The sequence below is a fragment of the Schistocerca piceifrons genome, chromosome 7, assembly GCF_021461385.2.
Source record: "Schistocerca piceifrons isolate TAMUIC-IGC-003096 chromosome 7, iqSchPice1.1, whole genome shotgun sequence".
In the NCBI taxonomy this organism is placed as follows: Eukaryota; Metazoa; Arthropoda; class Insecta; order Orthoptera; family Acrididae; genus Schistocerca; species Schistocerca piceifrons.
This window is the reverse complement of record NC_060144.1, coordinates 191,926,521-191,953,534: the sequence shown is the minus strand read 5'-3', so window position 1 is coordinate 191,953,534 and position 27,014 is coordinate 191,926,521. Positions and strand designations below refer to the sequence as shown.

Genomic DNA, 27,014 nt, shown 5'->3' with positions numbered 1-27,014 from the left:
CATTAAAAGGTATGATTTCCTCACCATATTGTTCTGTAAATTTACAGTCCAAAATCTTACAAACCTGCATGTTACCTTACTTCCAATGTGCAAATTGAGGTTTCCTTTTTTGTTGCTGCAACATGGGGTTGACACTGTCTATGTAATAAAGAATACTGTCCCCCCACACATGGGCAACTGGAGGATAACAAATATTGACATAATGTTTGTATACTCGTATATACTATGTAGAATCCTTTGGTGCAATAATGATAGTGTTTTGAATATACAAAGATTTTTAATTAGGGAAACATTTACACTGAGACAGGGTTTGTGTGAATATAATTTGTGGACTCTTTCATTGTGATGGAAATGATAGTTCACATTTTACACCACTGTTTATCAGGAATTGTGATTGACAGTGTATACTAGTTTGTGAACATTTCATTTACAAGGTTAGAGAACATTTACAATGACAAAGTAGAGTGTGAGTGAGTGTGTGGTGTTATTTTTCTGAAAATCAATGAATTTTTATGTAAGGAAAAATAGAGAAACACCCAATCTTCATAGATTTTGGTATACTCAATTTGAAAATGATAATTTTTGTTTTTTAATTCCTGTTTTTGTACTATATGAGGTTTGTTACGTCCTCATTACTGTCCTTCTAGCTTTCATTTTCTTGTTACATCGGGAATGGTACTGAAACCACATGTGAATGCTGTGTATCGCACTTTATAAGATACGTGCATTCCAATGTGAGGAGACGATCTTGAACACACCCTCAGTTACATCAATTGGCGAACACATGCTCTGCATGATATGTCAATGTTTTGCTTCTAGCTAACAGCGTGAGACTGTTTGCCTTCTGTAGTTATCTATTGAGTGTTGCAACTTTTAAGCAAGTTTCTGAGTTGCTGTTATGGCCAGACAGATTTGTTAGTAACCCCAACAATTTTTGTTACATGTGTGGATACATAATTTTTGGACAGTGGAAATGAACCTTGTCACACACAGTGAAAAAAAGCTTATTTTCTATATTTCAGTTGCCACTGAAACATTTCCGTCAGAAATGTTTCATGTAATCTTTCTCACAATGTTATTTTCATTTGATACTGGCACCTTGAATTGTTGGTGCATTTCTTGGCCCAAGCCAGGAGAAAACTAAGCAGTGCATATTTCATGATAAATTAACTTAATGGTGCAGGCAGACTATGCTCCACATCTCTCCAATGTATTTATATAAGCATATTTATGTTCCATGCAAGCCCTTATTATTATTATTTATATTTTGTGCTTCCACATTTCCCAGCCTTCCTTACCCTCTGTGCGTAAGAGTGAGTGGATGTGTGTGTTTCTATAGTAGTTAGTAGTGTAGCACTTTGCTGTCTGCTGTAGACACGTGGTGGCAAACTTAGTGGACTCAGGTAAAGCAAAGAAGAGGTTTATGCCCTATAAGGGGTCTTTCAGATGTATGAGTAATTTCACAGCTTTCCACACATGGTCATAAATTCTTTCTATGTGCCCTCAGCACTATCCAATTGTATTTTCAAATGGCTCTGAGCACTACGGGACTTAACATCTATGGTCATCAGTCCCCTAGAACTACTTAAACCTGACTCACCTAAGGACACCACACAACACCCAGTCATCACGAGGCAGAGAAAATCCCTGACCCCGCCGGGAATTGAACCCGGGAACGGGAAGCGAAAACGCTACCGCACGACCACAAGCTGCGGACAATTGTATTTTCTATGGTGAACTCTTGTAATAAAAAATATACAGTGTAGTTTAATGTTATCACATGATTTTATTGTTTTAAGCACTGATTGTCATGTAACTGTTTTGTTCATGGGCTGCGTGCACAGATGAGTAAATTTAGTCAACAGCTTCTAACATTTATCATTTGCTAATTTTTTTTCAATTCATTTGAATTTTTTTCGTCGTGGCATGTATTTATCAATTTAATTTACCTCATAAACATTCAGAAAATTGACAAACACTCCATTTTATTAGGCCTTTCACTTATGTGGCTCTTTTGTGCATAGGCTTACTTTGTGTGCAAGTGCCCAGCACCATTTCAATTTTTTACAGCAACCTTAATGTATTGGAAGGCATGAACCTATGGTTTGAAGTCATGTTGTGACGGACTGACTTCCTTCAATCTGTGTTCTTTAGTGTGAACTTAGTGTGCATGTGAATTTATCCTATCCTACCCCCATTTTGAATGAATTATATCAGTATCCAACATACTGTTCACAGGAATGATATCAGTATGTAAAAGCTAGCAGTGGCAACTTTAAGTTAACTTTATTTCTTACGCAGTGTTTAAAATTTTCTTTCCATGAAAATAAATTGTTAAAAGTTGATGACTGTTTCTCAAGCAACCACCTCATTGTTAGAACAGGCACAGTACATCCAGCCTGGTATTTTTCACAACAGTTCTTGTAGGCCAATTCGTTTCATGTTCCTTAATGGGAATTTAGTACTGTATATTGTGTTGAGACTTAACCTCCTGTTACCTTTCACCCTGAAGGAATCTACTTCATGTATTGTTTGACTCCAAGTAATCAAGTGATGAAAGCATTTAAGGATATATAATTAATGTGTATAAAAGCAGCGATTAATTCCCTTTCTTGTGACTTAATTTTCCAAACTTAACTGGGCGGCGACTAAATAATTTAATTAAATGTGGAACGAGCTGAGCAGACCTGCTTATAAAACAGAAATCATTTGCCATGTAGGGGACCAATCAACAGCAGGGGCTCCTCATTTTTGTTATATGAATGGATGAAAGAAAAAAATGTCCATGTATTTTGCAGTGCTGATCATTTGGTGTGTCACTACAAAACAAATGAGAGTGTGCTACTTCTGCTTGGTGCCTCTGCTCAATAAGTGCTTTAACAAGATAAAGGATTCTAATGTACCTAGTATGATGTGACCAGTACCTCATGGAGTAGGTCTTCCAGTTCCAGATCCTCTGTAAGCCACAAGAATAAACTGTCTAGTGACAGTGAAGATGACAACCAGTCAGATACATGCCATCCTTCCATATTTAATGGATCCAGTCATTACACCATCATCTAGTAAAATGCACAAAATCACACAAAGTGAGCTAAATGATCTTGTTAGAGACTTGGACCTTCCAACACATAAAGCCGACCTATTAGCTTCCGTTTCATGCAGTGGAACCATCTGGAGGATACAGCTCGAGTATGTACATTTCGCCAACATCAAAAGCCATCTGAAAGAGTTTTCACCACAACAAATGTAATGACATACTGTACAGATGTTGAATGTTTGATGCAAGAACACAATATCTCATATAAACAGGACAAATGAAGACTTTTCATTGATGGTACAAAAATTAGTTCTAAAGCTGTGCTAGTACACAATTGCTTGTATGTACCGATTTAAGAGTCAGGCTTATGGACCTATAATGTGGATATACTAAGTACTTTTGCTAAATTTGTGATTGGGACAGTCATGCTAACAATTTATGTTACAACAAACAGAAGGACTCATCACGAAAAAAAAGCTTTACTGCATGGCAAGAAAAAGACCTCATGGGAACCAAATGTAAATCTCAGTAAAGTCCTGCCACTGCCGCCGCCACCACACGTCAAGCTAGGATTGATGAAGTCATTTGCAAAAGCAGTGAATAAGAGCAATGAACGATCATTTAAATACTCGCATGGAAAATTCCCTGCACTGAGTGTTGAGAAGAACAAGCTGGGAGGATTAATTGGTCCACAAAAAAGTAATTTGAGTGTATTTTCAGTCCCAATGAGCTAAACATGCGGCAATGCTTTCAGAAAGTTACGTCATTGTTATTTGGCAATAGGAGGGCTGAAAATTACACTGGAGTTGTAAATGACCTTATTTGTGCCTAGGAGAAACTGAAATGCAATATGACTCATGTATTGACTTTTCGCTGCAGACTGTGGAGCATTTAGTGATGATCATGGTGACGGGTTTCACAAAAAAATCTCTGTATTGGAATATCAATGCCAAGGAAGATTCAATGCTTCAGTGTTTGCACGTTTCTGCTGGACTTTGCAGACAGGTTTGGATCTACACCATAAGTGGCAGGCAAAGACAAAATTCATGCTGTAAAAAAAGCAGCTGTAAACAGTTAATCTTTATTTGAACTAAACTGCTGTATTAGTGTTTCAGTAAAAATATTAACTTCAACACACTATACCTAATAAAAACTAAAGCCATTCTAGAACAACAGACTCCATATTTGTACCAGTACATCAAATTAATCCCAAAAACACTGTCAAACATTCTGACGCAACCAGTTACAGGTGGTCCTACAGTTCAACACGGATTGCAAACCACAGTGCACTTCGACAGGTTTCACATCAACAAACATTACAAGAGGTTTAAGAAATGATAAGTGAGAGATAAAAATCATAGGACTGACTGGGGATCGAACCTGAGAATTTAGGATTTGTAAGTTGGCACTTTACCATTAAACCAGGCGATAGTTAAAAAAACGTGAAAAAATTACAACTCCCCATAAATTCTAGCTAGAAAACTGTCACCTCAATCACATATGTGTGTATACATATATTAACTATTTAATTGGTTTAGACGTGTTACACATATCACTGTTACTGTCCCCAGTTGCCCTAAACCCTTTTATCTGCATCTTTAATTCCTCCATTAGGTGCTCTGGAGGTGTGTGTATGTGGCCGCTTGCCACTACCTGTGTGCTCCCTATGTATTAATATGGGTGACCACTCAGATTTCTGTGTGCTCCGGATGCATTAATGCACAAGGCACTTAGCAGCCAGGTAGAACAGCTGAGTAGCTGCATTCCTGTGCTTTGTGCTCAGTAGCTGTACAACGTTTGACTTGTGTGCATTTGCTGCTGTGATTTTATTTGTGTTAAAGTTTTCATCTTTGTTTTTTTACTGAAAAAAATGGCATGCCATTGTGGTTGTACAGAGGAAGCAATCAAGAAGATGGTGACAGGTAATTATACTTTGTACTTAACATCACAGTATAAAAGCAGATTATCGGATGCCTCTGTATAGAGGCCATTTCAGTAGTGCTGCTGGAGAGACTAGTTAGCAAGCTGATACCCACTACATGTGGCTATAAAGCATTCTACAGGTTGTCAGCAAACAACTGTCTTGATGGAAACTGAAATAATTAAACCATTTAGTTAAGTCGTGATTACATCTTGAGACATAATAACAATCAGGTTTAGATCAAAGCTCAAATCAAACAATGGAAAATCCAGGATGGAATGTTACAATATTATGAAAAGGAAAGTTGCTACTCACCATATAGTAGAGATACAGAGTCACAGATAAGCACAACAAAAAGACTGTCAAAAATAAATCTTTTGGCCCATAAAGCCTTCATCAAAAATAGACCACACACACACACACACACACACACACACACACACACACACACAACACACAGGACTGCAGTCTCAGGCTGCTGTAGCAACACTGTGTAGCCATGTCTACTTTTGACGAAGGCCTTACAGGCCGAAAGCTTTATTTGTGACAGTCTTTTATCGTGCCTATCTGCGACTCAGCATCTCCGTTATATGGTGTGTAGCAACTTTCCTTTTCATAATATTGTTGAATTAAACAACATCCTAAATATTAATATGTGCAATTCCAGAGTATTCTTTTTTTGATGATATATTGTTATTAAATGAAGCACATTGTTTCATTAAAAAACCACAATAGTTACTTCCATATCTCACAGATAAAAAAAGTTTCGAGTATTAATGACAGGGCAAAACACGCACCTCTCTGCATGCTATCATTTCAAGAAATTTCGTTTCAGTAACTTGAACCATTTATGACAAATGGGTGTTACGATTACATGATACATGCTGTGAGTGTACAGAACACTGGGCACACTGCACGGAACCCTCTTGTACATATAAAAAGCCAAAATATTGAGAATCACTCTGGTTTCAGCTTTGAATACAATTTCCATATGTTAGTTACATTTTGTACACAGCAATGAATGACCTAAAATGAACCATATGCAAAGTCTACACAAAGTTTGTTTTTTTACCCCTGCAGAAAAAATTTCATGCAATGCTTCACTTAATTTGATGCAGCACAATAACTATGATGAATAACAGAAGCAAATTTAATCCCCTATCAACCGAATATCAGGATGTAAGATATAGGAGAATAAAAGTTTTTCACCACACCATTTTCTTAAAATTGCATAATATGCACAGCCAGCATGTCTGCTAAAGCACGTCGCTAAGAGGTCATGTCTGCGCTGTGCATATAAGACAGAGTAACCACGTTGCAGTTCTCTAAGTCACTTGGTAATCTGTCCCCCTGTTACAAAGTGTTCAGTTTGCTGTCATGTATGAAACAAATTACACATGAAATTATATTATGAAAAGGACAGTTGTTAGTCACCATATAGTGGAGATGCTGAGTCGCAGATAGGCACAACAAAAAGTGTGTCACAAATTGAGCTTTCGGCCAACAAGGCCTTTGTCGAAAAACACACACACATACACACACACACACACACACACACAAATCACTGTCTCTGGCAGTGAAAGCTTGACTACAAGCAGCAGCGCATGATGGGAGTAGCAACTGAGTGGGGTTCAGGAGAAGGTGGGGGGGGGGGGGGGGGGGATAGCATGACAGGGGTGCAGGACGATAAAGTGCTGTTAGCAAGAGTGCAGGGATGAGATGGAGAGAGGCTGGGGCAGCTAGGTACAGTCGGGAGGTTAGACACAGGGTGGGGGAGAGAGGGAGGTGGTAGCGGAAAAGGAGAGAAGTAAAAAGACAGTGCCTTGGTGGAATAGTGGGCTGTGTAGTGCTGGAATGGGAACAGGGAAGAGGCTAGAGAGGTAAAGAGAATGACAACTGAGGGTTCAGGCCAAGAGGGTTAAGGGAATGTAGGGTATACTGCAGGGGAGTTCCCACCTGCACAATTCAGAAAAGCTGGTGTTGGTGGGAAGGATCCAGATGGCACAGGCTGTGAAGCAGACACTGAAATGAAGAATGTCATGTAAAGGCAGCATGTTCAACAACAGGGTGGTACAGCTGCTTCTTGGTCACAGTTTGTTGGTGGCCATTCATGTGGACAGGCAGTTTGTTTGTTGTCATGCCCACGTAGAATGCAGCACAATGGTTGCAGCTTAGCTTTTAGATCAAATGACTGGTTTCACAGGTAGCATTGCCTTTGATGGGGATAGGTGAGACTTTTGCTGGACTGTAGTAGGTGATGGTGGGTGGATGTATAGGAGAGGTCTTGCATTTAGGTCTATTACAGGGATATGAGCCATGAGGCAAGGGGTCCATCCTGGATTTTCCATTGTTTGATGAAATCATCAAAGACAGTTAATGAAACAGAATCAATAAACATGGAGCAAAGAAAATTATTATTGGGGCTTCCAATTACTGCCGAGGTATATACACATAAAGGATAGAGTTATCCTTTCCTTTAGATATTACTGTTATGAATGTATGGAGGACAGCAGGTATTGTGAAAGAACGCTAAGTTACTGAAGTGCATCCAAAGCAACATGTCTCTTTTGGCATAGGCTTATAAAATCCTACTAAAGACTCCACAACAGATGAAATTCCTAGCTGTGAAACAATATTGACACACCTTTGTGTTTATCTATGCAGTAATTCATTTCTGGAGAAGATTTAAGGGGAAAAATTTAAGTTCTCAGAGTAACTATCTTTATTTTGTATTGGGATTAGGTAGGTGAAATCTGAAGATGAAGTCATCACACCCAGATCTCCAGAATATTCAGCACAGGCGAGCTGGACTGTGCGGCTAAACTATTCCACAGGTAGCGGCTGGAACGCTGTCTCAGCACAGGTAGCAGTATAAGGCGACGACAAAACCACACTCACCATGGAATGCAGCAAGCATGTCTGTAGCAGTTTAAGTGTTATGGTCTTCAGATAGTGGTTAGCGTCACTGCCTCTATACCTCAGGTCCCAGGTTTTATTCCAGGCTCAGTCAGAAATTTTCTTCAAACAGGGACTGGGTGTTTGTGCTGCCCTTATCATTTCATCTCATTTTCATTGACATGCAAGTTGCTGAAGTGGCATAAAATAAAAAGACTTTTAGCAGGTAGCCAAACAACCCCACAAAAGATCTCCAGCCAATAATGCCACACCATCATTTCATTTCAGGTATAGTAAGCAGTCAGCAACTTTTGTGTGTTTGTTTCTTTTGAGATGGTTATCATCTTAATTCTGAATTCACATTTTGGACGGGCTTACAAAAGGCAAAGATAGCCATGAAATTATACAAGTCACTCACAGATGCTACAGTTAGGGAGAGAGGGATTCCTGTTGTGCACATTGCCTTGCTGGAATTGATACAGTGAGGTATTTCTTGATGAAAATGTTGTGTCAGGTAATGAGATAATAGGATCTGCTTGGGGCGTATGTAACCAGCTACGGCGTCAACCTGGAAGGAACAATTTACAGCTGACCCTAGGACGGTGCACTCCAACTACTGTTAGACGGGCTAACACTTCCCCCCACTCGCTACCACTCAAGAGAAAAAAAAAATTTTCAGACATACAGTTTAATTATGGGACCAGATCATGGTGTGAAATTGAGAGTCCTAAAATTACAAGTAATTAGCACAGTGAGCAATCTGGTTTAATAAGAAAGTGGAAACAATAGGTAAATACGGATTATATTAAAGTCACCTTTATCTGTATGTGGCATGATAATGCTTTTTCTGGTAAAATGATAGTAGGTCACCTGTTCCACAGATTTTCAACACAAACTGAAATAATCATCTAATTCCTAAATGCCCTGTTAACTTCAGTAACTCGGAAGGTATGATGCATACACATTCAGAGTTCTTGACAAATTCTACATTACTAGATGATCTGTTTCTTCCAGCCCAGCTCCCTCTTCCTTCTATTCATTATAATTGTAATTATGTCAAAATCCACTCTGCTCTCTGATCCAATTTATTTTTTTTCCCTAAGTAATTCCAAAATCTCGCCGTTGCTCAATGACCAATCATCATTTTTCATATTAAAGTCCGTGCCTCGCAGAAATGTACAAAAAAACAAAGTTGGTAATGAATGGCTGGAAAGAAGATTAACAATAAAAGTCCTGTCAATGGCAATGTCATCAGATGCTCAGCACACACTTTAATATGACATGGATAGGGAAGAAAATCAGGCAAAGAAATCATTCCAGCATTCAACATAAGCAATTTAGGGAAACCGTGAAGTCTCTGGAAAGACACTTCCAGAGGGGGAAGAAGTCTAGTAAATTGAAACTCGTGGCAGCCTACCCAAAATTATGGCACCTCAGATGCGAATGGTTCCTTGAGGTTTTCAGTGTACTACTAAACTTATACAACATTTTTACTGAAATGATAATCAATATGCTGCTGATAGGGAAGAAAATGTAAACCTTAAATAAATAATAATTCAATGTGTGAGATTCTCTTGCAGGAGTTTTCTTGGGTTTTCTGTTTCTCAAAGCAGTTTCTTGAATTTTGTTAGAATAAGCATGTGAAAATGAAATCCAAACTAAGTATGGCACTAATCTTTTTTTTAATTATGTTGAACATTTACACATAATTATGTATTAATGCTTTTATTTCTTTTGTGCTTTTCCCCCCCTGAAGAGTCATGGTCTGCCACTAAGTGTTCAAACTTGTCCTCAGCCTCAGTTTGGCACTGACCATTCATCTGCATCAACATGTGGTTGATGGTGATTCTCACATAAACAGTCAGTATCTGTTGCTGTTTAACACAAGAGACTTACCCTCTCGTAGAAGAGGATATGGACAGAAAGGACTAATATTTTGCACAAGCTCAGTATAGAATAGGTCTTGCACTCCTACTCTCATGTAAATACCGTACAATCAAAGTTGGAAGTAGGAGAGGTGTACGGATGGACCAGAATATTACACAGACTAGTTGTGGAGCAGATGCTAAGCATTTAAATGTTAAGAAATGGGGAATAGCACAGATGGATGATATGATTTGGCTGTTACTGTCAGAAGATATACTGGATATTAAAGGAGATGATTCTTTACAGCCAGTCAATGCTGGGTGTCGAAGATCTGTTTGAAGACCAGGTATGTGGTGAAGTATCTTTCCAGCATATTGGGCTAAAGGTGAGCTACCTATGGATAGCAAGAATTTGTGGGAGAGTTTTCTCTTGTGGAATGGGTGTGCGCTATCAAAGTTCAGATAAGTTAGGAAAGTTGTTACTCACCATACAGTGGAGATGGTGAGTAGCAACTTTCCTTTTCATAATATTGTTACGTTTGATCCTGGATTTTCCATTGTTTGGGGTAAGTTAGGTTGTTTTTTTGGTTTTGATATAGGCAGAGGTTTTTATACAGCTGTCAGAGATGGATGCTAACACCCAAATAAGTAGTTACACATTGCATTGTGTAGGAACATGTGAAATGAATAGGAGTGTTTATGGGGATGTTGCAGATGGAATAAGTTAGCAAGAAACTGTCGGAGTGTTGTGAGAGGTTGAAGAAGCCTCGAGATTATCTTTGAGGTTGCATAGCTCATCATGAATAGTGACAATATTATCCTGGATCTTCCATTGTTTCATCATGAATAGTGGTATTCTGTTGCAAGAGTATGAAATCACATCATAAAACTTCTTGCAGTAGTGTCTGGAGTGTTGCTCCAGTTGTTGAAGAACAAGGGCTATGAACTGGGGAAAAAGGAACATGGAATTGCAAAATAGGGATATTTATCGAGGCAACAGAGGTAGCTCATGGATTCCTGTGCTATGGAAATTCATCTTTTTAGAACTAAAAATGGAAGGAATTCCTCTCCCAACATTCTGCTAACTGTGAACTAATAACTTTGTTTTTAGCCACTTTTCAACCCATGTCATACAATCTTATGTGCAACACCAGCTTTCTATACAACATATCCGTCAGTCCCTCAATCTCTCTCACCACTATCTCCAATATTCCCTCTCCATCTACCTTTGTCCCTGTTTCTATATTATCTCCATTTTCCAATGTATCATTGTCTTAATCCACAGCTTGTGTCCACTTCATACGTCAATGAATATTCATTCACACTGTTCTCCCATATGACTCCCTCACCTCTATTTTATCCTGCTGTTTCAATCCCTTTGTATCATTTCCACGTGCTATTCGAACATTCTGCTACCATTCTGCTTTTCACTTGTTGATTGTCCTCTCTACTGCTCATCTACTGCACTATACAAGGAGTAATTATCTCCAGCCATTCAACTGTTTTTGTTCCATTCAGGACTTTATGTAATTATATATATAAACTTTGTAATGTTTCCCACATCTAACATGATATCTTTAGCAGTGCTGACTCCTTAGTTACAAATTAAACAATATCTTTAGTTATAAGCTAAAGATCTTCAGATTCATACTTTGATCTGATACCACACTGCCTTTTATATTCATACCTTATTTGTCTTACAATGTGAGCAATGGGAAGCTGACAGTGTTATTTTTCTAACAATGAAAGTAACTGTCAATTTGTTTTATTTACAAATACAAAGGGTAATACAGTTTTATTTTAATGTAAGCAATCTCACTCATTTTTTGAACAGTACATGTGCTAAAATGTCCCCCCAAAATTGTGCCCAAATCTTCCTTGTAAGCTGCACATTCTGTATATTACGGAAAGTGTTAATTTTTCTTTGTGAAAGGGTTCAGATGAACCACAAAACAAAAGAAAGTCTGACAATGATGGGAAATGGATCTGGCCAGGTCCTTTTAGTGGAAACGTTCTGGCAATTATCTTATTCGATTTAGGGAAACCACAGAAAACCTGTATCTGCTGTTGCCAACACCATATTCCAAAATTTGCTACATCACATCACACAATGAGGGTTACCTGAAGAGGAAGCAAGTGCAACAGCTGCATACTTCAGTTGGGCCTTTTGTATATTATTATGCCTAATATGAGAACAGTGTGATTGGTCAGTTTATTAAGGAGTGTTTTACAGAATGAATTGCACTTGATTATACCAGGATAAGTGAGGTCTTGCACAACAACCACTCTGCAAAGATAAAATTTCAAGTGTGTGTGTGTGTGTGACACTTTGACAATATTCATGAGACTTACTTCAACAGTGCCAACACTGTTTGCAAATTGAGTATCAAGAGCTCCTTTTCATGGTGTGCCTCACTGTCTTGACCAGAAGCAGTTTCATAAGTGTATATTACAGCTAGGGACATCATTGTGACATACAACAATGATGGAACAACCACGGAATCTTCTTCTCGAACAGGCAATAATTTTTTAAAAAATTATTCCACAACAAACACGTGATATGTATTGTTCTACTACTGCTCAAGTGGTATCTTCGGCAAGCACAAAGTACATGCACTTAGCATAGGGGGCAGAAAACTCCGATTCCTGGGGCACAGTCTAGTTAATTTCTGTAAATTCAACCCTTTTGTAATTATGTATCATCATACATAAACATGGTAAGGATCAAATGATTTCATGAATGTAACATGAAATAATCACAGTTCACTATACTTTACTAACTTCACAAGAATAGAATACAAATAATGATCATACGTTAACTAGAAGTTCGCCACTTTGTGACCTATAATAAAGGCCAACAACACATATCTGAATTAAAGACCCTTTTCTTGTGAAACATTTTCTCCAACCTGTCTTAATAGAAAAAAATAATAGACTGGGACAATGAACACACTGTAAACATTCCATGCTTTCACTGCAAGGGAAAAAATAGTGTACAATTTTTAAATACGTAAATCAATTTGACAGTGATAAACAAATAATATACCAACAAGAGATAACAAATTTTTACACAGATGTAAACTTGTGAATTATACACCTGAAGAACTGTAATTCACACATTATGCTGCACGTTATTTTACTTTGACACCCCCCCCCCCCCCCCCACACACACACACACAAACTTCCATACATACACATGTGTACATGTACACAAACAATTAAATTAATTAACAACTGGTCTTTAAAAATGAAATGTGAACATGTGGCTCATTCCTCTTTTCACACTATACAAATGGAATGTGATATCTTTTGCGGTATCGAGAACTGTGATAAACTGTTCCACATCAGACACACTTATAAGGCCACAATTTGTATAGAGAATACACAGCTCACACGTTAAGTAACTCATCGATGTCATCAAGGACAACATCATCATATGCTGAAATCTCATTTGCTGCTACTGTACCATCAGTCTCTTCATCAGTTTCCAGCAGTTCATCTTCATCTTCCTCTGCTGTCATTTCTTTGAACATTGAAAGTGGGGGGCATTCACCACGAAAATTCTCATGTGACACACCATTGGCTTTCAGATCTCTCGTTGTACTGTCTGGCATTCCAAAACCAGACGACGTCGTTACTTCGGAATCTCTACGTCTTTTTAGTTTGACAACACCAGAATGGGTAATAACATCTGGTGGTGCCCTGGGTGGAGGTTTCCTCCTAAGTTTTTTTGGAGGGGCAGCAGTCCTCTCGAAATCTGCTAACCTCTTATACTGCACCTCACTGCTACCTGCTTCACTGCTCTCTGTTTCCTCCTCAGTCACTCCTCGTCGACCACGTCGTATCTCTTCAAGAGTGAGCACTCTAAACGTGGAAGGATCTGACGCACCTTCAGTCCTGCGAGATATCTTGGAACGCAGGTCACTCGGAGCTTGTGGCGCACTCCCTCCTCCATCGTCTCCGTAGCCATAGAACGCAGCAGACTCAGCCTGGATACGTTCTAGTCTGATCTCCTCCAGGGTCTTAACATGCACCTTCCTCTGTGGCTTCTTGGTAGGGGTCGTGGTAGGAACACTTTCATTGTCTGACTCTGCAAGAACACGCACAATAGCAATATATTAGCCAAAATCTGAAATTTTGAACTTTTCATCTGAAAAGATTTTTCTCTCTTTTGGAGAGGCAATATTGCCAAAATCAATCATTAGATAAGAAATGGCTTTATTTTACTACTTTGGTGGCATTCTTGCAGATCAGCAATTATTTCATACATACAGTTTTTGTAAACATGTTTATTTGTCACTTATTATATATATTTCCTGCTGCAGCAGGACTGGTACACAATTTCTGCTCAGCAATAAATAAAAACTGAATAATATTGAAGATCAAAACAATACAGTCGCAGTATTACTTTCCATAGTAATGAAAAACAAAGAAACGTTATTCATAAATTGTGTTCCATTTTAAACTATACAATAAAATCTGAATAAATGAAGCAGCCAAATGGAATAATAGTGCCTGCACTAAAATGGCAGTACTCTGCAGCTACAGAAGCAGCAACTTTATATACACATGAAATCTCATAAAAAGACCATTACTGCAAAATTTTCAGATGGAGATGTCACAATAAATAGGGTCTTCAAAATTGACAAATTTTGATGATTAGTACATATTAAGAAGGATGAAGGTTGAACACAACAACCTAACCTATTCCACAAGGTGATAAGTAAAATGCAACACAGAACCAGGAATCACAAATGCTAGTCATATTTCAATATTGTGTATTGACCCCACAATGCAATATAAATATCTTTCCACTCCCTAAATTCAGTAATTAATAATAATCAAAAGCACACATTGTGGCATTGTAGCTTTCTGCATACACATGCACCGCAGACAGACAGGCGAGAACCTCAGTATATGCTAGCACTTTTCTAATAAACATTTATAAATTATTGCACACAACTAAAGAGACTGGGTATTATACGTTAGTTGTACAAATTAATATCACTGTGGCGTACTTTGGTTATTAAGTCAGTTCTCACCACCAGGAAATACAATAAACATTCATCTCTACTTACAATATGACATGTTAATGAATAGGCAATTTCATTATGAACTCTCACATTACAAAAGATAATAATATAAGCATACTCTACGTTAATATGCTTCAGGATAGTTCACTGCCATAGAGCAGTTTCATACTTCTCAGTTTTGTAGTTACTACTCAAGTACAAGATTCATGAAGAAAATGAATTCTCACAAATATGTGCACAAAGTCATTAAAAAACCCAAATAAACTGAAGTGGATAGCAGCAGAAATTAATATTTTAACAACTAACCAGCAACAGTTCTGCACACCGATTAAAGATAGCTAACAAAGACATAATCTGGAGTGAGAAACTCATGGGATCAATATGTAATACAGGATTGTTGTTAATATCAGCTGTATTACTTTTATGTTCAATGAATGATTCCACTTTTACTGTAACAATCATGAAAACTTTTATTATTCTGCTATTTTATTTTTTCAATTGCTGTTAACAGTGCCTTGCAGATCTGTTTCTAAACAAAATGGAGTAATACAACTGTAACATGGTATGTGGATATCGAATTTTAACATAATAATTAACAATGAAGCTGACTCAACGATTTCCCAATATTACGTGTAATAATTCAAAATCACAATCCAATAGGAAGGCATTTCCTGAGTATTAAGAGTCACAGATCTATTCCTCCCCCCCCCCCCCCCCCCCCGCCCCCAGCAAACAGCACTCAAGTCTGAGAAATTTTCAGAATATTAGTATCATGTACTGCAGGAACTCAGCAAAATATCCTGGCTGCATTGGTATTACTGAATTGCACAAAGAAGAAATGCACAGGATAACAGTCTGAATCGTTTAGGCTGAATATAAACGAGTGCTCATTTCTAAACATATTTGTCCAACATGCTGCAACTAATAGTACCAGTGCAGTAGTCTGATAAAAAAATAAGAAGAAAAGGACCATACCCACAACTGAATATCATTTGCAATTAGTTCTGTAAAAAAATTAACAACCAGTCTTGTCAAAGCACATACTTATTGCCAAGGTAAATGAGCAAAATTACTTGAAAAATTGAGGAAAAATACGGTATGATCGAAAGAATTAACTATGTTCTCCTAAAGCAAATAATCAAGCTTTCATAACATTTCAAACATATTAGAAACACAATTAAACAAAAAGAAATAAAAGATCTGATAAACATATACTCTTACAATGTCAAAATAACATATTTATAATTAGATACATATCATGTTATAATAATTACTCAAAAAAATTTAATTCATGACTTCATTGTTTTATGTAATAACTCAGCATGACAGCAGTGTTAAGATTAAAATGATGTCACTTCTGAAACACGGATCATGTCCAAGTTTGGAGACAAATAACAACAGATCCAACATTTTAATCTACACACAAGTATTACAGAGACCAGTAATACTGTAACATAATAACATCAAATAACTCAGAAATATAAATGCTTTTACATGTGGACTGAAAAAATGTCTCCCCCCCCCCTCACGCACACACACACACACACACACACACACACACACACACACACACACATGGAAAAACTACACTCAACAGGCAGACACAAACATGATGAGCAAATAACTGTGTAATGTCAGAAACACAATCTCCCCCTCCTCCACCCCCCCCCCCCCCCAAGTACACACACAGACAGACAAATAGAGATAAATAAGCATGGGACGGAAAAGCCAAACAGAAAATCAAAAATAGTCTGCCTTACTATGTGGAACATAGATCTATGCCACTTATAAAAATGTAATTCAAACAACACTTCTCCCTACACCATAGGTGAAAAATACAACCATGTTTATCAAGAACCAAGATGATTGATTCTCACAAGAATTAAGAAACACTAACCCTCTGAAGAAAACACAGAGAACATCAAGTGCTGGCACTCAAGATTCAACCATTGAAAACTGAAGGATGTATTCTCAAAATCAAGATGTTAATTGCGGACAGTCTAATAGAGCCGCATACCTTCCTCAAAGTTGACTACAAGAGGATCAACAGGTGGACTTCCGTATCCAGCAACACTGTCACTTGCACTTCCTGGCTGCTGCTGTTGTAATGGAACAACAGGCCTGCGACCACGTCCAGCGCCCAAAGATGATGCATCTGCTTCTGTTGTTGTGGGCAGGACTCCTCCAAGGCGGTCATTGTTGCTATAGCCAGTGCTCACTTCACCGGGTGCTGTGGACCATATGAAAGGACATCAATATTATCATCACCACAGTCCCTTATATGTGTGAATGACCTACCCTTCACATATGAAGTGAAGATGTTAATTTTTCTAGAAGACACAAATCTTACAATTAAGCTTCTCAGAGATATAGCAACAGAAGAAATTGTTAATGATTACTTCAAATGACTGAAGTTGTTCTCTGCAAATAAATTTTTAATAAACTAAGAATGAAGTACGTTCAAGTTCTCTACAAGCTCTTCAAGGTCCGAGCATCTATGCCGCGAAAATCTTTATTGGAAGAAATACAGCACTTTTCAAATTGCTAATTTCAGTGAATTCTGATCTTCACATAATTTTTACCTTCAGACACAATTAATAAACGGCTTACCTTATCAATACATATAAAAATTTAAGTTCCCTCACCACATTTTTTTTTCTATATCTCAGGATAATGTGAGAAAATAATATAGGGATTTTAATACGGTTTTCACTAACAGACAGACTCATTCACAAGGTAGGTTTGTGGGCACAAGAGAAAGGCAAAGACTGCCCAACTGCAGCACCAAGCCAACACAAACTACCACACTTCCTAAGGGACCTGTGTTACATGATGTATCAGATATTAAGTTGATGAGAACACTTTTTTTTGTATAGCGTGAATGTTTAAGGAGTGTGAAATGAAAGACAATTGGGACGTCTCTCACAGAAAATGTAGCTCAAGCGAAACCAGCAGTGCAGTTGGGTGAACTGGGTGGCAACGTACGCAGTGGCTCGTAAACAAAATTATTGCTACATTGGACAACTGGCCCACCTGGAGGTACTTAGCTGCGCAGAGCTGGAATAGGTCACTAGCTTTGTGCATTTCCACTTGCTATTACCGCTACATCGGACAGCTCGCCCTGCTGTAGATACTTAGCTGTGCACCAGCTGGGGTAGGTCACTACTTGCTATTACAAAAGTACTTTCAATGGCACCATGTCACTATGACAGACAAGGGGAGCGGGGGACAGGCAGCAAGGAGTGACCATTGAAAATAATATGTAATGCTCACTCATAGTCAATTCCTAGTCATCATTTGAAGGAGTACACTTGCATTTACTGAAACACATCATTGAGCACAATTTGAGACTAGTGACAATGTTCATATTTACAACATTAAAAAAAATAAGTGGCCCTCATTACTTCCTACACAGTTGTCAGTTGTGCAAAAAGGTGATCAAAATGCAATTAAAAAATGTTCATCATTTGCCCAATAACATTCTTCTGGCAAAACTGCTTACTCTAAAGACAAATTTTAATTAAAAACTTGCATGATATCTGATACAATAAACACAAATTTATAAAGGCAGGCACTCTTGCAGCTGAATTAGTTCTACTTTTAAGAGTGGTTGCCTTTCCTCATTTTTGTTTATTGTCTCCATCCTGGAATTTTCATTGTCATAATAGAACATGCATGTAGGAGTCAAAGACTTTTACTTTACCCTAAAATTTAAGTGCATTTCGAGACTAACACTATTAGTGTTACACAAATATGTTCATATTTGTTTTTAATAATATTTGAATGGTAAATCTGTAGCCATACACACAAAAAATTATGTATATATAACTTGCAAACTGACTATCACCAAATCATATCGATAGAAATTGTGTAAATGATTTCGGAAATATGGAATTATGTAACTATCTGCAAGACTTAAATGACTCCTATTCCATTACAAGCACTGTATACCCCATTTGAGTTGATTACATAATATTAACTTTATGGAAGAATCTGATGCTCTACATGATATCATAATTTTTTCAACGATCACCTACAGGGCACACAATCTTTCAGTGCTACTTCCTCTACTTCACCTAACTTCAGAATACCCAAAGCATTGCTGAAAGCCACTAGAATATACCAATGCAATAGCTTTTCTGAATTTTTTTTTATTAAAAAACCAACATGGTTATATTTTTTCCCTCCGTCATACCACACATCAGCTGTGGCAAGACACTTGTTGTTTGAATCACACAAAACCATCCACATTTAAGCTTTTCGTGTTCGCCCTAAACAAGTTAAGGCAAATGCCAAGAGAAGATACCTTTGGAAAAGACACAGCTGACTTCCTACTCCGTCCTTCCTCAAACTAAGTTTGTGCCCTCTTTCTAATGACCTCATTGTAGATCCCAATATTCCTTTCACACAACTTTGTGAAAATTTGATTGTTTAAACAATCAACCTTCACTAATTTGAGATTCACTAAAAAATAAGGATTTGAATATATTGTCTCATAAACAGGATAACTTTCTAGCACTTCAAATATAAAAATCATGTAATCTGTAAAACAGGTTCATCACTAGTGATTAAGACAAACATATGACATAGCAACTTGACACTACTTTAAAACAAGTGTCAAGAAGAACATGCCAGGAAGTTGCTCATCTTTCTTCAAGCACTCCGTCTTCAGGCCCCAAGTGGCCCACCGGGACCATCCGACCGCCGTGTCATCCTCAACTGAGGATGCGGAAACGAAGGGCATGTGGTCAGCACACCGCTCTCCCGGTTGTTATGATGGTTTTCTTTGACCGGAGCCGCTACTATTCGGTCGAGTAGCTCCTCACTTGGCATCACGAGGCTGAGTGCACACCGAAAAGTGGCAACAACGCATGGCGGCCGGATGGTCACCCATCCAAGTGCCGGCCATGCCCGACGACAGTGCTTAACTTCGGTGATCTGACGGGAACCGGTGTACCCACTGTGGCAAGGCCGTTGCCTATCTTTCTTCAAGGGTAACCCATAAATAACTTCTAATGACTGTGATGGATTTTTGAAAGGAGATTTTGTCTCCAGCGAAGACATTGTCAGAGGGGAAAATCTGAATGGTACAGTTGGCAGCATTGTTACTTAAATAATTTAGAAGGATACCAATATAAAAATTTTTGCACTGGAAATGGCAATAAAAATAAGAGAAATGAGTATGAGGAGAGAGGCAATAAGATATGTGGCAGAAACCATATCATCACTCAAATACGCACCTGCCTGCCACCAAACTTGAGGAGGGCTGAGTTGCTTGTAGTACTCTCCTTTACACTAGCAAATACAGTACAATCTTGTTAGTACATTCCTCACTACCATGTATCCCACATGTGTGTGGTCTTCAGTCCTGAGACTGGTTTGATGCAGCTCTCCATGCTACTCTATCCTGTGTGCTGACCACATGCCCCTCGTATCCAAATCCTCAGTTGAGGATGACACGGCGGTTGGATGGTCCCGGTGGGCCACTTGGGGCCTGAAGACGGAGTGCTTGAAGAAAGATGAGCAACTTCCTGGCATGTTCTTCTTGACACTTGTTTTAAAGTAGTGTCAAGTAGTGTATCCCACAAAGTATGTCAATTTTTGGAACTCCCAGTCGCAGCCGCAGTAAACACACATTGAAAGACTCGTTTGTACATTCTCCCTACCTTCTTAGTACATACAAATGCTGGGGTAGCTGCCACAACTTTTACTGCCAAGAGCGGCGGGAGTAGGAAATTTGCAGCTGTGGAGTGCAGAAATGGACAGAAAGACAGTGCTGGCAAATTTGCAAGTCTCACAGATCATTTGCTATGGTATAAATGATGTGTGGAAGTAGTTTGTACAGGTTAGCAGTCACTTTGATGACTTCAAGACTTCTGTAGTGGCCAAACAGTAAACCGTATAGTGTGTAACTCAGATGCTGGTGTTCTTTGTTTGTGATTATCTTTTGACTGACTCTCAGTTTGTGATTTTGGTTGTGTTAAAAACAGTGTACTGGTACGTCATTTATTAAAAGACAGTGAGATAGTTTACAAATGAAGAAAAGTCGAACACTATTCAGGAAGTGAACAAACACACACACATGAAGTGTGTTCGTATTGTTCAAAAACTGAACATTCCTCCATCAACATTACATAAAATTGCAAGCAAAACAAAAATAATAAAAACATTAGGTTTGTAAGGAGGAAATGGCAAAGGAAAGCAAATGTATAACGATCAATTTCCAGACCTGGAAAACATGCTACTGAAGAGGATAGAACAAGTTCATGATTCGAATATTCCAACTGATAGTACTGTGGTTCATGCTAAAGCAATATATTTGACATTGAAGTTGGGGCTCCCAGATTTCAGAGTATCTGATGGTTGCAGCAAAATGTTCACGAATGGACACTGTTTAGTGTATAAATGTCTTTGATGTGAGGCTGGAAGAGTACATACTGATACAGTTCAGTCAAGGAAAAATACTATTCCCAATCACAGAAAACTACAGCTCCAATGATGTTTTTAATGCAGGTGAAACTGTCTTATTTTTTCACCTTCTGTCTGACAAAAATGAGTTCAGAAGTGAAAAATGCCATGGCGGAAAATTTAGCAAAGAGAGGCTGTTGATTTATGTTATAATGAATGTGAAACATGAAAGTTGGAGCCACTAATAATTGGAAAGGCAACGAGTCTACGATGCTTTAAAATGTGTGATCATTTCCATGTAAGTGTATGCCTAACATGAACGCACGGGTAACAACAGTTACATCGAACAATTCTTAGATGCATGGGATGCAAGGTTGTGTGTTATAAATAGGAAAAAACACCTATTTATTGACCAGTGTGCAGTGCATACCTGAAATACACTGTATCTGCATATGATAAAAGTAGAGTTTTTCCTCCCAATTCTACAAGCTACCTTCAGCCACTTTACCAATGCATTATAAAATGCCTGAAACAAAAATACAAAAGGTTCTCATAAATAAGATGCTGACCTATCTAGATACTATGATGAAAAATGTTACGACCTTGTATGCTATGCATTTTGTAAGTGCTTGAGATTCTATACCAGAAAGCACAATCTCTAACTGCTTCAAGAAGACTAGCTTTCATTAGACACTTTCAGAAGACATTGTGCCAGAAAATGTAGGAACTGTAGCTGGACAACAGCAGCAAATAATGGAGCAACAAGAAAACACTAACTTAGCTTTGATGAATATGCTGGATGTGAGGAAGGTTTTGCTGTCTGTCAGACCATGAAAACTGACAGTGTCTTGCAAGAACAGATGGAAAAGGAACAAGAAAAAGTGAAGATGAGGATGAACCAGAGCATTTCTTACAATGTTAAAAGCTACTGAATGCAATGGACACACTTAAGCATTATGTTTCGATTTTTGAAGTCGATGAAGAAGTGATGGACTTTATTAATTAAGATAGACAATACAATATTAATAACATGACAAAATAAACAATAAACTGTTGAATTTTTTCCAAACCTTTTTACAGACAGGACTTTGCACTCTATCCTGCTGTGTTATAGTGTAGTTAAGCAAAAAAGATGTACAACATACTGATAGATTGTTGAAATGACAACCCTTAGTCAATTATCTGTAGTGTGGAGACACACTAAATGAAAAAAGTTTTGTTTGTTGTGAGAAAAATAATAAAAATTGTAATTTTAGGGTAAAATTTATTTTTCCTACATCACATGCCTTTTTATGTATTTTGGACGCTAGAGGTTAAGATCTCGTACCACATGACCTTCCTGCATTCCAACTGGCTGATGGTAGAAGGGTACACATCTGCTACATCAGATTTAGCCAATGTCCCCATATTTAACACATTTTTGGTTCTTTTATACTAACATGTAACTTAGAGTGTTTCTGGGCATGATATTCTGAAAGTTTTCTCAAAAATGGGACATTCTGAATAATAATTTACTGAAATAGAACATCAGGAAATGTGGTGTTATGAGACTGCACATTACCCCAAATATAGTACCCTTAATTCAATATTTACATTGACAGAAGAATCAAATCATTATTGAATTAGGTATTGTTTGGTAACACATTTTCCTGTTTATGAGGTTCAAAATTTGTGGTCCTTTCAAAAATGCGCTAACAAGAGTCCACTGTACTCTAATAATGAAGAATAGAATGATGCACAATTACAACTTAAACAATCAAAACTGCTGTTCACACTCAACTTTAAATAAAAATACAATACTAATAGAAAAGAAAAAAACTGTCAAACAAAGCTTTCTGCCAAACAGACCTGCATCAGAACGGACAACATCCACACACTCACTAACGCAAATGCATCTCGCACATGCATGACCACAGTCTCTGGCTGCCAAGGCCAGTCTGGAAGCAGCACTGAATGATGGTGGGGGTAATGAGGAGGCTGGAGTGGGGAAGGGGAGGGATAGCACGGTAGGGGTGGAGCATGGTAAAGTGATGCTTGTGGGAGCATGCATGGAGGAAGTGGGGTGAGGGTAGGGCAGCTTTGTGCTGTTGGCAAATTAGACAGAGGGGAGGAGGGGGAGGGAAGGGGGCAGAAAAGGAGAGAAGGAAAATGACTGTCCATGCATTGGTGGAACAGAGGGCTGTGTAGTGTTGGAATGGAAACAGGGAGGGGATGGGTAGGCAAGGACAACTAACTAATGAAGGTTGGGACCAGGAGGTTATGGGAATGTGGAATATATTGTAGGGAAAGTTCCCATCTGCGCAACTCAGAAAAGCTGGTGCTGGCAGGAAGAATCCAGATGGCACAGGTTGTGAAGCAGTCATTGAAATGAAGAACACCACGTTGGGCAGTGTGCCAGCAACTGGGTGGTCCAGCTGTTTCTTGGTGACAGTTTTCGGTGGCCATTCATGGAGACATACAGCTTCTTGGCTGTCATGCTCACATAGAGTGCAGCATAATGGTTGCAGCTTACCTTGTACATAACGCAACCAAAGATCAATGTTGAACCCTGCCTGAGAGTTCACTCCTCCATCCAACCGTGATCCACCCCCACTGCCCCCAAATCACTGCTCTTAACTTCCCAGAATTTCTTAACCTCTAACCTTGCATCGACACCATTTCCCAAATCCCTCAACATGCAAGCTAACCTTACATCCACAGAGAGAAACACAATCCACCACCTATAAACTGATCCCGACATTAAAATCCTACCTGCTTAAAAAGGTTCCACCATTGTTCATCCCCCTACAAACCCTGCTACAGTGACCCCATTCCATAAATCCAACATTTAACAGAATCTCCAGTATCTCCTCAAATCCCTAGACCCGTCCCCAAACCTCCCCCCCCCTCCCCCCCCCCCCTCTCTCTCTCTCTCTCTCTCTCTCTCTCTCTCTCTCTCTCTCTCTCTCTCTCTCTCTCTCTCCCCCTCCCCCCCACCCCTATCACTCCCTGCACTCCTACCATCAACACACTTCCATGGAATCATCCAGGGTGTGCCATTGTGACCAGTTACTGTGCACTTCCTGAGAGAATCTCTGCTCTTGTAGACGAACGCCTCCTTCAGCCTATTACGCACAACTTACCCTCCTATATAAAAGATAACCACATCCTCCACCGCCTTTCCACAGTTTCTGTTCCTTTACCACATGTTGCCCTGTTCATCGCTAATTATGCTATCTCGCTTTACACTACATCCCTAAAGCCCATGGCCTTGCCGCTATTGCACACGACCTTTCTCAATGCCTGGCGGATTCCAAACCTACAACCCCCTTCCTTGGTTCCATGACCAACTATATCCTCACCCACAATTACTTCTCCTTTGAAGGCATCACCTACAAACAAATCCGGGGAATGGCTATGGGCACCAGCTTGGCACCATCCTATGCCAACCTAGTCATGGACCATCTAGAGGAATCTTTTCTAATCACTCAGAATCCCAAACCCCTCACCTGCCTCACATTCATTGATGACATCTTTGTGATCTGGATCGATGTTGAGGACATCCTATCCACATTCCTCCAGAACCTCATCATCATCATCATCATCATCATCATCATCATCTCCTCCATTTACTTCAACACAACAAGCCACCTTCCTCGATGTTAATCTCTGCCTCAAAGATAGCTACTTCAGTACATCCATCCATGTCAAACCTACAAACCATCACCAATACCTTCACTTCAACAGCTGCCACCCACTCCATACCAAGAAGGCCCTTCCAAAAAACCTAGCCACCCATGGCTATTGCATCTGTAGGGACAAGCAGTCCCTCTCGAAAAACATCAAGGGTCTCACTGAGGTCTTCACAGAGCGTAATTACACTCCCAATCTCAGACAAAATCAGGTCTCCTGAGCCTTATCTCTCCAGTCCTCCATCACCTCCCAAAGTCCCACTGTCCGGCCACACAGGAGCACTCTTCTCGTGACTTAGTACCATCCAGGAATGGAGCAACTAAATTCTCTGCTAGGGTTTCGAGTAGCTTGTCCTACCCACTATCCTTCCCACCCCTTCCATAGTGGTATTCCGCCGCTCACCAAACCTACACAATATCCTTGTCCATACACAACCAACCTTTGCTCCCAAAGCCTTGCCTCATGGCTCGTACGCCTGTAACAAACCTAGATGCAAGACCTATAGCATACATCCTCCCACCACCACCTACTTCATTCCAGTCACAAGCATCACCTATCCCATCAAAGGCAAGGCTACCTGTGAAACCAATCGTCTGGTCTACAACCTAAGTTGCAACCACCATGCTGCATTCGATGTGGCTTGACAACCAACAAGCTGTCTGCCCATCAACAAACTGTGGGGAAGAAACAGCGGGACCATCCATTTGCTAAGCACACTGCTGAACATGACATTCTTCATTTTAATGACTGCTTCATAGTCTGTGCCATCTGGATCCTTTCCAATAACACCAGCTTTTCTGAATTGTGCACATGGGAACTCTCCCTACAATATATCCTACATTCCCGTAAACCTTCTGGCTCAACTTTTGCTAGTCATTGTCCTTACCCACCTGCCACCTTCCCTGTTCCCATTCCAGCACTACACAACCTGCTGTTTCAACTACACACTGTAATGGGACACCCTCCTCTAACATTACTTTTTTTTTTACATATAAATGATACTATGTATACTATCTATTCCTGTATAGGTGAACATTCATGGCTGTTTCACTGAAAGAATTTCATTTCATTTTGTATACGATGTATTATATTTCAGGCTAAAATGCATAAAAAGAAATTATTTTGTTAGTACTCTGTACGTACAGTTAAAATTATTCTTGTTTTAGAAATATTTGAAATAAGAAATTCTGGCATACTTAAAAGTCATGTTATTAATTGGACTAACTAATGTGAATTGTTAAATTTATTTCTGGATTCATTTATAGATAATGATAAATTTTAGCAAAGATGCTTCTTTTGTCGAGAAAATTTGTAAACTCTTTCGCTTTGTAAACTTTTTGGAACAATTGCGTACTGCAGAATGCAAAGTAGTAGTGTGCATGCCTCTGATGGAGACAGATGTATTTATATGATCAACACTAATAATGTAATTTTGAATATTAAGTGGACATCGTTAAGATGGTGTGATATTTAAAATGTGACAAAGAATAAAATTCAAGAAATATACAGGCACAACTTCATCAGTTATTTAGTCATCAGGAACACTTTCAGCCACAAGAATGTACCCCTAGATGCAAGAAGTGGAGCCAACAGCAACTGGATGCAAGAAGTGGAGCCAACAACAACAAGAGAAAATGAAGATAAATAAAAAGTTTTTCTTTCGTATATCTTACACCTCTTTAAGCTTTTGAAACTAATGAAGACACTAAGAAAAATTTAATAGTGATGTATTGGAGGGTGAGCAGCATTTTACTTCTCTCCTTTTCTGCTCCCCCCTCCCCTTTGTGCCTATCCTCCCAGCTGCAACTTGCTGCCCTATCCTCTCCCCAACTCGTTCCTGTATGCTCCCAGTAGCAGCACTTTACTGTCCCCCACCCTACCCTGCTATCCTTCCCCCTCCCCACTCCAGCTTCCTGCTTCTTACCACCACCACCACCACCACCACCACCACCACCCAGTTGCTTCTCCCTATCATGTGCTGCTGCACACAGTCTGGCCTTGGCAGCCAAAGATTGTCGTGTGTGTGTGTGTGTGTGTGTGTGTGTGTGTGTGTGTGTGTGTGTGTTGTCTACTCTCATGAAGGGCTGTTTGGCCAAAAGCTTTGTCGACAGTCTGTTTTTCCACACCTCTCTGTAATTCAGCATCTCCAGTACATAATGAGCAGCAACTATCCTTTTCATAAT

General features: G+C 39.0%; 1 protein-coding gene across 2 annotated transcripts in view; it reads right to left on the bottom strand.

Annotated features, from left to right (window-relative positions):
• Positions 1-11,527: 11,527 nt before the first annotated feature.
• The window catches only part of LOC124804852 (zinc finger CCCH domain-containing protein 11A-like), a 69,031-nt gene continuing 53,544 nt past the window's right edge, over positions 11,528-27,014 (bottom strand). Inside the window, exons 6-7 of one of the 2 annotated variants that reach the window (XM_047265204.1) lie at positions 16,769-16,981; positions 11,528-13,808 (exon numbers count right to left, since the gene is read on the bottom strand). In XM_047265204.1, coding sequence (XP_047121160.1) covers positions 13,108-13,808; positions 16,769-16,981 — 914 coding nt within the window. In that variant the 3' untranslated portion in view covers positions 11,528-13,107. The remainder of the gene's footprint in view (positions 13,809-16,768; positions 16,982-27,014) is intronic. The other variant, XM_047265205.1, reaches the window with a different exon arrangement.